Source organism: Neltuma alba, unplaced genomic scaffold (genome assembly GCF_004799145.2).
Source record: "Neltuma alba isolate B1F8T4 unplaced genomic scaffold, ASM479914v2 tig00012493_pilon, whole genome shotgun sequence".
Classification (NCBI taxonomy): domain Eukaryota; kingdom Viridiplantae; phylum Streptophyta; class Magnoliopsida; order Fabales; family Fabaceae; genus Neltuma; species Neltuma alba.
The window spans coordinates 47,231-62,416 of NW_021636965.1; the positions used below are offsets into that span (position 1 = coordinate 47,231).

At 31.3% G+C, this 15,186-nt stretch overlaps 1 protein-coding gene across 1 annotated transcript; it reads right to left on the reverse strand.

Annotated features, from left to right (window-relative positions):
• Positions 1–3,122: 3,122 nt before the first annotated feature.
• On the reverse strand, positions 3,123–5,868 carry LOC114727598 (U-box domain-containing protein 17-like). Its single transcript, XM_028914294.1, has one exon. It carries the CDS (start codon positions 5,450–5,452, stop codon positions 3,305–3,307), a length of 2,148 nt encoding a protein of 715 aa, XP_028770127.1. The 5' UTR covers positions 5,453–5,868; the 3' UTR covers positions 3,123–3,304.
• Between the last annotated feature and the right edge of the window lie 9,318 nt (positions 5,869–15,186).

Consider the following 15,186-nt stretch of genomic DNA (forward strand, 5'->3'; position numbering starts at 1 on the left):
TCATTATAGAGAACAAATTTTTTTTAATATTTTAAAGATGTTCAAAACTTCAAATCATCTACGTTCACAAAAATATATTCGTATAGTAAATTTAGAAAGAGGCAGAGGCATAAAGATGAGATAAGGCCCACATATAATTATACTAGTTAGTGTCGTTTTCTTTTGTATGCATAAATATAAAAACTTTATAAGAGAATGAAGAACCTTCTGGAGAATTATTATACAAAAAGAAACACTTATCTTCTTTCTTAAAATACAAGACCACAACTAAAACCCATATGGAGGGGGGGGGGGGAATTATGTTAGCAATCAAAATATTCCTTTACCCTATATGATCCTAAATGCCTCATGATCAGCTTCTACATAGTGAACTTGATGAGTAGGTTGATCAGCAAATTTATTAATTCATCCAAATATTCCTTCGGTCTTAAATATAAAACTCATTTTGTAATATAAATTACACTATAAAATAGGTATTATATTTAGAACTGGAGGAGTATATCATAAAAAATAATCATCTACTGCATACAATTAAATCTTTGAACTCTTTAACCTTCTCACATCTTTGAGCATAATAAAGATTTAAATTCTATGTGGATATATAATGATTTGCAATTAGAAAAAAACAAAGAAAGAAAAATCATGGGGACCCCAAAACAACCAACTTGATGTGCTACTTGATGTTTCAAAAGCATGGAAGGAAGAAAGAATCAATAAAGCAATTGAGAAGCACAGAGTGATGTTTTCATGATTAGGATCCTTCCACTTCAATTGAAGGGTTTGTATATATCACACAAGATAAGTTCAACCACACCATCTCTCAAAAATTCCCCCACAAACTCCCAATTGCTTCTCAATTATGTGCCCTCTTCATGCCCCTCCACTTCCTTCATAATCAATCTTTCAGGGAAAAATTGACAAAAATTTTCATTCTTATATTTAACGACATATCTCAGTAACAATTCGGTCTCATCAGTCTCTGATTAATTAAAAAAGTGAAAACAATCAGATATGCATGCCTTACAACCTTAAAAAATAGTGCGTTAAAACTCTTTGAAGCTCAATTATGTAAGATCTTTATCGAAATAATTTTGAGAGTAAGAAATGATTTTATGATATTACTTTGGAAAGTGAAAAAAATTGATTATGAAATAATAATTGTAAACAATAGACATTATAAAAACGATAATTTCTTCAACTTAATTACCAATAATGAATTTCTCTAATCACGTCCCAGAACATGATACAAGTAATTATGGTCACTATTTATTCAAGAGCTGTTTGGAGCACCAGATAAGAATATCTCCAGGTTAGGAATCCTTCAACTTCTTTGAATACCAACTTACCAAGGGTGGCAGGCAAGTATGGGATTAAATTTAAAGTCACAATTTTCATAATTTTTGAATTTTTGCTCCTTGTCAAAACATATGGGCAAACAGAGATAATTCAAAGCTATTGGGAAATCAATCTTGCAAATTGATCCCCCAGTTAATAAATGGGCAAACAGAGAAATCAAAGGCAAACAAGGGGATTAATCATTGTTAATTATCATGTAACTCAACCTTAGTTAATGCATATCCTGTAGCACTCTATATACAAGATTTTTTTTTTTTATTGTATTGCGTGAAATTTAAACTTAAAATAAGTTGTATTGTTTATAGCATAAATAATACGATTTATTATATATTTTATTTTATGAAATAAAATTCTGATAATCAAATGATGAATAGTCTATTGAAATTATTGTTGGAAATAAGGCTGAAAATTCTACAAGATAATCAAGTGAGTACCTAAACCAATGACAATAAACTCTAAAGCAACAAGTTCTTGTCGACTTAGAAAAGAATGCACTATTAATTTATGTTAAACTTTGAACAGCCAACCATCTCTTCCTGCCATAGAATTTTATTGACTTTGCAATTCAAACCTTTGCATAAGCTGTTTGCCCCACGCACAAAAAAGGAATAGGCATGACTATTAGCAAAATCAGCATCCTATATTTAACCAAAATATTTCGAGAGAAAGTAACATTAAAGAATGAGATTGCATACAAGTATATTTCCTTTTTTGAACATTGCATCGTATCCACTCCATTTTTCTGTATTTCTCTTGGTTGAATAATATAGAGTCAATTTTATAATTGCAAAAAATCTGCATTAGAGCCACTCACATGGGACTGCCTAGAAAAAACCAGTTGGCGCCTCCTTATCAAACCTGGTATTTGGTCATATGTGCCATTATGCAGAAGAATAAGTTAAATCATCCTCCACCACTCAGGAGAAAAGTACTTTAGTCTCCGGAATAATGATGTTTGAAAAATCTTGCCCACTTTTGTTTTTTTTAAAACCAGGATCTTCATATAATATGCTGCAGAATTTTATAGAAAAAGAATAGCCCACCACTTATGACGACACCCAGTCATTGCTGCTCACTTTATCTGAGAACACATGTGAATCATTCACTAACAACGCAAGGAATGAAAGTCATCATTTCTGTGATCCACCTTTGCTCTTAAGAAACTTTATGGCAGAAGAAGAAAAACCTACTGATGTCATTTTGGTAAAAAGCGATGAACATTCATAATCTTTTAAAGCATAGGTTCTTGTTCAAAAGAATGAGTGGATTGTACTAACCCAGAGTTCAGCATGTTTCACATTGGAGGCATACTCAGATGGGAATCGCCAGTAAGACACAGCTCAGAGCGGAGACTGGCGATTTGACGACAGATGCGTGCAGCATATAACTTGATCCACTTCTGCCACAATTTATGCAAAGATGACGCATGAAAATTGCAGGATGCCATAGCACACAACAGACATTCTTTTCTTGTTCCTTTTCTTAACTAATTTGACCTGTGAAAGCTACTTTCAGCCATACCCGCATATGTTTGTTACACACTAACCCCATCCAAGTTTTACTCAAATTTTGAAGCATCAAGTTTTGGTGTGACTAATTAAAATTAAATTTTAATGAGGATGCACTGCGTATATGAGCAACTGTTACCATAAAATGTCATTTTTAAACACTTACCAGCCGTGAAGGCCAGAAAGGAGAAAAGGATAAAGGGAGGCTGAATCGATCATCATCTTCTTCTTCTCCTTTTTTTTTTCTTTTTTTTTTTCTTTTGCTTCCATAACTTAAAAAGGTTACAAGCATGTTTAAGCCACCTGTTCAACAGCACTCAATGTTTCTCTTATAATACATATGGTATAGCCTGTGACTTCTTATGATTATAAATTTCAATGAAAGAATTCTATAACAACGTCCAATAAAAATTGGAGAACGAAATAAACTGGTTTTGACACTACACAACAGGTACAGAGATGGACATTGGTACTGAGACATCACCAGCAAAGCTTGTATCCCTGTCTGCAGCTGAATTGCTGGCATATGCATACCCTACACCTAAACCACCATAATGCAAAGTTGCATTTTCACATCTCTGAAACACCCTAGCCAGGGAAGCTGCTTTTCTTCTTGCCCGCTTTGTCCCGGTGAAAAGCAATGTCTGGAGCAATCCTGCCAAAGCAGGTGCCCTAACCACCCTTTCGGTTGCAGCTGCACCCCCACTCCGGCACAGCTCAAGCAAGGCTGCAACCGCATTCTCTTTACCTCTTGGTGTCCCACATCGCATCATTCCGATTAATCCAGCTACAGCTGCTTCCTCATTAACCACAGCCTTGGCTCCAATAGGCTGCCGAACAATCAAGGCCAAGGAACCTGCTGCTTCCTCGGCAACTCCTTCATTTCCCAAAGCCACAACAAGAGCTGTCACTGCCCCTGCTTCAATCATTCTAACACAGTTCTCAGCGTGGGTGGAAAGGTTAAACAAAGCTGTCACAGCATCCTTCTTCCCTCTTGGCGTCCCCTCTTGCAACAAATCAGCCAGGGCTTCCACAGCTCCCACCTTATCTGCAATTCTCTTCTTGTAGTCATGGACAGCAGATAGACTGAACAATGTTGCGGCAGCATTTTCCCTTGCCTCTGTTGTTTGCCCAAATCTCAACACGTCAACTATTGATGCCAGACATCCTTCCTCGTCCATTATCTGACTTTTGTTCTTCTCATAAATTGATAGGTTGAGCAATGCAGTTACAGAATTCTCCTGGGCAACAGCGTTAGGAGAGGAAAGTAACTTTTGAAGATGAGGAATAGCCCCAGCTTCTGCAATGAAGGCCCGATTTTCTTTTCCTGTTTTTGCTAGCAATCGAATCTCCCGAGCAGCAACAGTCTTTGCAACTTGTGAGCCATCCGCAAGCTGCTGAATAAGAAGTGATGCTGTTGCTCTGTTGGCTTCAAGGGCGGCCTTTGTAGGAGAAGTTGATGCAAAAATTTCAACTGAAGGATCCATTAACTCTGGTGGATCATAGGGAATTCCATGAGCAGTGCACCATTGCATGATCAGATTCCTAAGAGACCGATTAGGAACAAGGCGCGTGCTGGTAAGCATTTGCCCAGTTTTTGGACAAGTGCAGTGCCCATCATCTATCCAGCGGGATATGGAACTTCGATCATATGTCTGTCCTGTGGAAATTATAACTGGGTCACGCATGAGATCCAGTGTTATTGGACAGCAAAAGTCCTTGGGAATACTTATAAACGTTCCAGCAATTTCTTGACTAATCAATCCCCTTCTGGGCTTCTTCTTACATCCACTGCATAACTCCAGCTCATCTTCCTCAAATCCAAAAAGCAAAAATCTGCAATACCGGGTCAAAGCAACAAGCCCATTAAGCACAGAAATTGTTGGCTCAACGTCTCCCTCATGATGCACAATCTGCTCCTCCAAAGACTCAATTTCACTTCTGCAACTTCTAGCATCTAGAATCTTCAATTTCTCCACAAATAAAGACCTTAACTCAGTTGAATCAGGGATTTTCCCATTTTCAAATGCATCAAGAAATGACAAGAAGCGAACCCTGAGATCATCATCTTTCTTGTCTATGAATAACTTGGCATTCCTCGACTGTTTTTTCAACAGTTCAATCTGTTCCCTGACGTCCTTACTTAATTTGACATCGTTAATAGGAAATACATCCAGAATGGTCGATACTTCTTGGTTCAAATCATGGAAATGGCCAGATATTGAATGGTTCTGAAGCAAAAGCCACAACTTACTCGATTGCGCGCAATAGTCAAGAAGAATCTTCGACCGGTACAACAGCAAATAAAGCTCCTTCAAACAGAGAACCGCCGTCGGTGGAATACACGCGCCAGTGTCCGTCAAATATTCCAAAAGTAACTGAAAGACCTGGACCTTTCGAATGAGCGACCGCGAATTCTTGCGCTGGAAGAAGAAAGAGCGTCCGGAAAAGCACGTGACAAGCTCGCTAGCCACAGAGGCGAGGGTTTGAACCAAAGCAACATCGGACAAGTCAACCGGAGCAAGGAAGGCTTCCAACGTCGGCGACCTCCTCCGCCGCAACGACGAGAAGATAGCTCCCGAAGCCATGAAAACCCGAAATGAAATTCTAGGGTTCCCAAATTCACGAATCCGTGAAGGCTGACTCCAACGAGCTGGAAACCTCCACCGGGCGAAATTACCCTCAAAATTCAGAACGAAGCGTCAACAACCGAGCGATTCCAGACCCAATTATCAGATCTGTGAAGTTTTCCGGGAAAAACTTTCCAGTCACCCCAACGGCAAGATGCATACCGCAGAGACGAATAAGAAATAGTTGTTGTCGTTGTTGTTGGGTGGAAGTTTGAATCTTCAAAGGGAGGGCTTAAGAGGAACTGGGAAATCCGAAGCGGAAAGAAATGGGATTAATTAATTCGGCCGAATACGCGTACCAGAAACTAGAAAGAGAGGTAAACAAAAAAGTCTGAATTTCCAAAGATTTTTGTTTTTTTGCCTTTGGAATTCAATTTTCTCTGTTCTTGCTTCAATGCGGCCTTCTTGAAAAATGAAAATGACTTTCCCAACTTTGACGAGAGATTAAGATTATGCAGATTCTTGTCCATTCGTAGGAGAGAGGATAGAGAAAAGCAAAACAGTACAACGACATTACGAGAGGACAAACACAGGATTCTCTGTCAAATTTTACGTTTTTGGGCTTAGCTTGCATTAATCTGGATTAAGATCATGTTTGTTTTTTTAACTAAATTTTTCAAATAACTCATATTAACCTGTATATGAATTATCTATTATAGAGTTTAAGTACTAATAAAAATTTCTGCCAAAACTTTTTCTCAAATGTACAAGTATATAATATTAATATATATACGTGAATAAGTCAACTAACGGACCAAAATATGGAGTTTTCAAAAAAAAAATGCAGAAGTCATGTGTATTTTTACATCATTAAAATTTCTATGTTTATTTTTATACCATTTTATGTTTAACATATTCATTAAATGGTCAACGTTAGTTAATTTAACCATAATAGTATTTTTGTACCATTTTAAAAATTTAATATGTATTTTTGCGCCTAAAAAAAATTTAGAGTATTTAGTACTCCTAGTGAAATATGAAATACTTCCTATGGGTGATTTGAACCTTAACCATTTATAAAATAATAAATTTTGAAAATAATTTACATCTATAGAACGTCAGATTAAAATTTCCATAAGAGCTATATTCATAATGCTAAATTTATGATGGAAAATCATAAAAATTTAAGTTATTCAGAAAGCTCACATAATTTTCCTAAAAGTAAATGAAATGTCTTAAAGTAAAACTAAAAAAACATTCCATCAGTTACTAATATAAGAGTTAATTGGATCTAAGATTTAGTTTTAAATATAAAATTTTTATCTCCTTTTTTTTATGGTTATATTTTTTTTATTAATTTATCTAACTTGAATACATTAACAAAAAAATTGACATATAGTCTATCGTTATATAAAAGTATTTTAAAAAATCATGTCATATATATATATGATAATTAACTCATTTTTTGACTTCTATATTATTTAACATTATATAAAAGTATTTGAAGAGAAACTACAGTATGATAATAAAATGCATACATGGAAAGTGTGAGGAAAATGCATAGTAAAACTTGTAATAAATGAAAGTTAATCAGGTAATCTCTTTTCTGCCCATCAAAAGTCCACATGACTTAAAGAAGACGGACTAGGTAATTAAAAAGAAAGAAAGAAAGAAAGAAAGAAAGAAAGAAAAAGACGGACTAGATGCGTAAAAAACAAAAAGAAAGATTTAAAATAAAAAAAAAGGAAAGAAAACCAATTATTTGTATGAAATATAAAACTAACAAATTCTGTGTTATTCATACTTCATACTTTGTTAAAACAATAATTTTTATTATTTAAATTTTATGCAATTGACAAAAATATATTTAGTATAATAATAGTAATAGTAGTACTGTAGTACAGTAACAACAATAATGATACCTTTAACATTGTTTTCCTTAAAAATTTAATTACGTTATTACTTTTTTATTGGACAAGCTAGGAAATAAATGGTAACAAACATATTCTTAAACTAACAATAACAAGCGATATATATTATCATAATATTCTTTAATTTTTTATAATTTCAAGAAGCCTTAATAGGAATTTTTTATTTTGGGCGAAATTAAAATCCTTCGAACTTCTTAAACAGTTGAAGCCGGTAACGTCATTTATTATAATTTTTGCAAAGTATGGGTCCCTAGATGTGATTTACCCAGAATGTTGGTTTTCATAATCTGAGGTCAGAGTTCCGCAGATAAGGCTTGGCCTGGGCTTTGAGTTTGACTTTGTGCGTGAATTAGGGTTTTCGAAATTGAAATTCCATAATTAGCCTTCTTCGTCTTCCTTTTTCTCTTGTGGTTATGACTTCTTTAAAGACCAAAAAGCCCACAGTGTTTTTCCATTGTTTTGTGTGCTCCGCGTTTTCTTATGTTCCCAAGTACGTCGTTTCAGGGCTTTACCATCATTTCTTTATTTACTTTTATTTGCTTTAATTCAAACCTATAATTTAAAGATCAAAATTTAATAATTGTAATTATTTTTAAGAACATATTTTGATCAGTTTTCAAAATCCAGTAGGGAAAATATTTTTTGAAAAATGCATTATTTACAAAGTTACAATTATGATGGGAGTACTGTGAATGAAATTAATTTCAATGATTGAATCATGGATTTGAGAACTTTATGTACTACTATTGTGATAAATGTTAGTTACATTATCACTAATTATGATATTGATTATAGTTTGACTATTTGGTACTTAATTGTATTGTTTGACAACTCATTTTTCCTCAGGAAAAAAATTGCATTATTATTTTCAATTTCTTTATGATGTAGATCAGAGACCAACGCATGATATATGGAGAGAATTAACTTCGGAGGTTTTCATTCAAAATGTAAAATTTAAATTTTATATTTTTAATATAAAAATTATTTCTATAATTTAAGCAACCCTTCTTACAATTAAGAATAAAATTAAATTTAAATCGTCTAAATTAAACCTAGACAAAATTTAAGTTTTACATTTTGATTGATTAAAAATGTATACACTTGATCGTTCTTTTTTACAATACACACTCTATCATCAACAAAGATTTATTAAATGTTAACAACATTAACAAAGCCCATTTATTTCTAAATGAAATTAAATATTCATTTTTTTCTTTAAAATAACTTGTCCCTTGAAATCTTGAATGTTGCATCTATTCTTTTTTTTTTTTCTTTCTCCTTTCCTTTTTTGTATTTTTCTTTTTGGCCTATGGGTTGCATCTATTCCATTGGACCGCTATTTTATAGTTTTTACTTTTCAAAAATTGACATAATTAATTTAAACGAGGTTAATTTAATTTTCTTTGATCCAGGGGACACCAGAATCTAGGGCCTTAATTTTACATTTGGCATCATAAAAAATTGAAATCAAAAGTTAAAAAAAAATTCACACCCACTTTTTTTATTCTTCTTTTTTGGGTATAATAGGGGGCCAATATCCCAATTTAATTATACTTTTTCAATTTATTTTCTTTGCCCATGAAACCTACGTCTAGAAACTAGGGGAAATAAGCGCGTGGGCGTGGGGCAAATAAGTATAGCCAGAAAATAATTTCTTTTTTATTTTAAGAAAAAAATGAGCTGAGGTCGGTCAAAAAAAAAAGGGCTATGGGTTTGGTGGAGGGGTTGACTTTGGCATGGGCGATGGGCCCACGCGATTTACGGGAGCGTGGAGATGAGAATGGTGAGTTTGCTTTTTAATATGCTGACGTGGGCGGGCAGACCGCGGGTTGACCAACGGCGAGAATCTCGATAACAAGCAGCACTTTTTGCTCCAAAAAAAGGACTTAAAATAAAATTAAATATATTCATTGGTTTTAAGTAATTTGACTTTTTTTTTTTAATAAATACCCTCTCCTGTTCTGTTTATAAGTTTCAGGAATGATATGATTCATTTTATAAATTTTAATTTGAATTTGTCTTAATATTTAATATATTTTTTAATGTTACTCTTTAATTATTTCTTTCTTGTACATTTTTTTTATTCTTTTTCTTCTTTATTATAGGGTATATTTGAAAACGAAAGTATAAGAAAAATTTGGGATAAATTTCTCATTACAAATTTAATTGATAAATGGTCTTTAAGATGACTTATTACACTAGAGAAGATTAATTACACACAAAGGAAGGTGAGCTGCACAAAGAGAAGATAGTCTGCACAAAATATTATTTGGACATAAGAAGTTAGTTTGCATGTAAGGAAGATTATTTGCACATAAGAGAATTTTATTTGTATAATGGGAAATTGAGTTTCACATCATACAAATGAAGACTATACACACAAGGGAAGATAAATTGCACATAAAGAAAATTAAGTTGCACACAATATAAATTAAGTTGCACAAAGTCTTTAGGTTCTATTTTTCAATTAAACTTTCAATGAGAGATTCATTCCTAATTTTTCTAAAAGTCTATTTCTAATTTATTTATCATTTTTAACTATAAACTAGTTATTTGAAACTTATAATAAGGATTAGATGGAGTATTTTTTTGGGCCAGCTTAATATTTTTTATATTGCATAAAATATGAACAATAAATCATATTTTTCTTTGTTTATAAATATTGTAGATTGTTTATACATTTTTACTAAAATTTCATGTTATATATTGATGGGATTTAAATATAATTTGTACAGTAGTTTAGTTTTTAATGACACGTTTTCTAAATTTTTTAGTTACAATACTATTTTTATCTTTTTATACCTTTCATCCATTCACGTTCCCAGTATTATCAATAACTAGTAAAATATTTCAAAAAATTTTATTTGTCATGTAATAAAAATGATAATTAAAATATTTAAATTTTAAAGTCTGTATTATTCAAGGCAGGCTTTATTATTATATAAAATATAAAAAATATTGAAAACACTTTTTTCCATTTCATTTTGTTTTCTTCGGGAGAATTTCTGAATCACGTAAGTATACACTGAATTAAGTCCCAATTCACCTCCTCAGTAATCGGGTGTTTCCTTCCATTACAATTACTAAGCCCTCAATATTATAATTTATACATTACCGTTGGGATTATTTACACAAAACAAATTAGGGTTAACTATAACTTGTTTTTTATAAATAAGTTTGGAAGCAGTACTACGTTCAGTCATAATTATAAAACCTCGTTTATATATTATAAATGGAATATTATAATTAGGACCGAAGGTAGTAATTTTTAAGTTATGTATTGTATAACACAACTTATAAAATGGGGTGTATGATTTCCCACAAATCAAGACAAAATTTCTCTTATATATTTACTTCGTATACTATAAAATCACTTTTAAAATCATTATTTGATTTCCACCCAAAGACTACTCAAGTTTGAGAAATCTTCTGAAATTTATTAAGAAATCCTCAAATAATCTAACATAAACCAACATGATGTTAAAGCTGAAAGAAGCTTTTCGCTTAAAATAGAAGAGGGCTGAAAGAAACTTTTGAGCATACTTAGAATCACGTTCAAAAATATTTATAAACACATTTTATATAAGTCGAGACAAAGTTTTTCTCACATACTTATCTTAAATTTTATAAATCATGATCGAAAAATTGCTTAATGAGCTATTCTAAACGGATCCTTCAAAAGTAAAAAGGCCACGCCACTTATTCAAGAAATTTCTGGAGCACTTTCATTCTCTTCTATGGCTTTTACTAACTCAAATCCCTCTTTGTTCTTGCAACCCTCCTATTCAACCTTCTTTAATCCCTATAAACTAAATATGGTTTAAAATTTCAAGGACAGAGATAATAACTTCAAATTTCACTAATCAAAATTAAAATAAGATTAAATTTCAGAAATTAAAGATTATCTTAACCTTGAGAAAATTATATATATATATATATATCTAGAAATCAAACAATCTTCTATCACAAGGGAAAAGCATTTTTATAGGAACAAATTTTTTAAATCATAAAAGGGGTAAACCAACCCTGCAAGATTAACTTGTGACCTCTTCCATGCTTGAGGAGCATCCGACCCCTTTCATGCTTTGGAGCATTTATGTCATTTAAGACAATCCGCCAGGCATTTATAAAAATAAATTAAAAATAATTATCTATTAGAAAAAAAATAATTTACCGATGATTTGCCGGGGGTGGTCGGTGCCATCTTGCAAGTGTGACTTGTCAGAACACGGAAAAGTCGCCGGACATTGCAGCTTCTTCACGACACGCATGTAAGTGACGACACCCAATTATTTATCAATCACTAAAATATTAATTGTCCCAAAAATCTGGTTTGTATTTTTTATTTTTAGATTAATATAATTTTTGTCCAAATTTATTCTCACTTTGATTTTAATACGTACCTTATTAAGTTTCAAATCACCAGTTTTAATTCTTTAATGAGCAAAATAATCTATGCATTTATTCAGCTATAAGAACTAATATTTGAGACGAAAACAAACATAATAGACCAAAAACTATAATTTAAAACTCAAGAATGACTAGACTTTTGACTTGTAAAAACTGGCAGGTTGCTCATATTCCTAAGGAAGGCTCGAAGAAAACTGGCAGGTTGCTCATACTTTAGTGGAGGGTTTCCATATGCTTGTTCATCCTCCACTTTTGTATACTGGAGAGGATGAAGTAGAGTCATAAGTTCCGATCCGTTGTAACCTTTTTTGAGTATTGATTTGAGCTTCATTCAAAAAAAAGACCAAAATTAAAATGAAGATAAATTTGAGAAGCCAAAAATTATATTAATCTTTGATTTTTTTTTTATATCCTCCCTACTAAATAGGTGGAAGTATAAGTTATTATAAGTTCTATATTAATTTATATTATATTATATTATGTATATATATAAATATCAAAACACGTTTTTTTAATACTAAGGGCAATTTCATGTTATGAGGTGTGTGGTGTCTTTGGGTTAGGTTATTACTTATTGGTGGAATAGTTGAATGGCTAGCGCGCATAGGACAAGTTCGAAAATGAGGCATACACTTTAAAATTTTAAGGATTTAAAGGTGAAGAATTCAAAGTTGTCACCATACCTCTCTTCTTTTTTCTATACACTTGTCTAATCTTAGATTATAAGACTAATTTAAAAATTTTAATTTGATCTTAAATATAAAGTCGCATTCACTCTTTTCTTGCACATTAAAATTTTCTTTCTCACATAAGGGATAAATTAGTCAACATAATTTATTTTTATTGTACTATAAATTTATTATTTTTAATATAATATATTTTTAAATATTTATTTAAGTGTGACCCTACTTGATTATTAAAAATTATTTATATTGGATAGATAGAGAATAATTACTTATATCATGGGGACAAATAAATAATTTCCAATCCTTTGACGTGATTTTAATTAATAAAACAAAGCATTTTAGAATATTTCACCATATATTGCTAACTGTCTTAAAAATTAGATTAAAATGTACATATATTTTTTAAGTAGTGGGGGATCGAGGTGACTGAAATCTTTATGCTTCACTCTAATAATTATGTACTATCTCCATATTTTTTTGGGATGAAAGTCAAAATGATAAGTATTATGTACCTCCTCTTTGCTGTGGAATAAGCTTAGTTAGTTACTTTCTTATTTTCTTCTCTTTTTTTTTTTTTTTTTGCCAGCGGAATAAGCTTGCTTAGATGCACATGTGCAATGGCTGAGCCCAGGACGGCTTGTCTGAACATATACTAATTGAATAATTTCAATAGATAATCTCAATATGCTTGAATTGATCGATACACTCCTGCAATTGCACTACAAAAAAAAATTATCATATGTGCTTCAGCCATATATAAAATGTCCTTCATATATATGTGAAGTCGGCAAAGATAATATATATAAATGTTGATTATTGATGTTTACGTTAGAATTTTGGAATAATCTGTCATTATTGATTTGGTTTTTAGTTCGAGCTCTACCTCACATGTACTTTTCTAAGGCTTTAATGTTAGTTATTATCAATTCATATTTGTACTGTATTGTGGAAAAATGTTGTTAATTTGACATTAAAAATTATAAACTACATAATGGAACTTGTTAATTTTAAAACTTGTCTTGTGCTCAAGTTTTTTTCTTTCAAGATTTTTTTGCTATGCATAGATATTTTCTATTTGAGGTATTATTATACATTAAATGTAGGCACCTCTCCCAGTATTGAAAATGTTTTGTGAAAAAAAAAGTCATTAATTTGAAATTGAAACTTGTTAACTGCATCACAAATTTTGTTAATTTTTAAGACTGTATTACAAGTCTTTTTTCAAAATTTATTGGGGAAGTGTCGTGGTGAAAGAGAAGTTGTTAATTTGAAATTGTTAGAAATATGTAATTAAATTGTTAATTTTTAAGATTATATTGTGCTTAAATTTTAGTCAAGATTTGTTACAAATATATTGTGGAAAAAGGAAAGTTAATTAGAAATCGTAACTTATGAACTGTGATTAAACTTATTAATTCTAAGGATGTATTGTGTTTAAGTTTCAGTAAAGATTTTGTTACAAATGTAAGATGGTGAAAGGAAAGTTGTCAGTTTGGAATCGCAACTTGTAAAAATGTAATAAAACTTGTTAATTACACAAGGTCATTCTTGTGATTTCACTAGATTTTAAAATTCCTTATTGAGTCACTTAATTTTATAAGTTCAGCGATCCAAATGTTAATTTGAGTTATTCAGTTAGCTTTTTAAGGCATTTTTCTTACTCAGTATTAGTTGATTCAAACGGCTCCAACAATTCTTTGGTTGTTATTGTTGCTGTTGATGTGGTTACTCTTATTTATGCATTGATTTTTTGAATTTTTGAAATAGACAACATGTTCTTAATTCTTAAAAAAAAATCAATCATTACTGCTAGAAAATATTGAGAGCTTATTATGTACACTTGCATATTTTATTATTAACGTAATTAGATTGTTTGATGAGAAACTCAACATTTTCACTTGAATTTTAAATTTGAGAGTTTTTTAAATGAAAAAAATTCACATTACATGAGCATTTTCTCTGATTATGACTTAATTTGACCACTTAAATTTGAATAATTATATGATAATAACAAATATCAAATGCGCTGTTGAAAAGAAAATAAACACACATACTTTCTGCAATGAAAGGTGCTTTAATTAAATTTCTTTCAATAAAGAAAGCGTCATCAAGCTTTTCTATTGGCGATCGTGAGGAAATTGGAGGTGCAATATATTAATGTGACAAGACATGTCAAATAATGGGTGAGTTAATGATTTAGTTTTATATTTAATTTCATTTTTTCAAAAATCAAACACTTAGTTAATTGCAAAAACAATAAACTCCCTGCAAATTGATTCTTTACTATTCTTAAGTTTCTTGAAAATTCCTGGGACGAAAATTCCTTATTTTTTGAAACTAATGAATTTATGCAATCATTTTAGTTTTTAAGATTAAAGTTAAAAGTTAAGTTTATTATCTAGCTGACGGACCGACCAGGGAGAATGTATAATTGAAAAGAGATAACACAAAGTAATTTTGGGGGGGAAAAAAAGGAAAAGAAAGACAAAAGAAAATAAAACCGGAAATGGTTTACCAAATGACGAAGGAAATAGAAAGTCAGTATAATAATATCCACTCAAAAGAAGGTTCAAGAGCTTATTTTTGTGGCTACCGAAAGCTCAACAGCTTGAAAATAAATTGATTATATAAATATCCATATATTCAAAGAGATAATGATAAAAAATAATATTACCTCAAGTCTTAATTATACGATCTTATTTATAGTCCACAAATAAAATTTTAT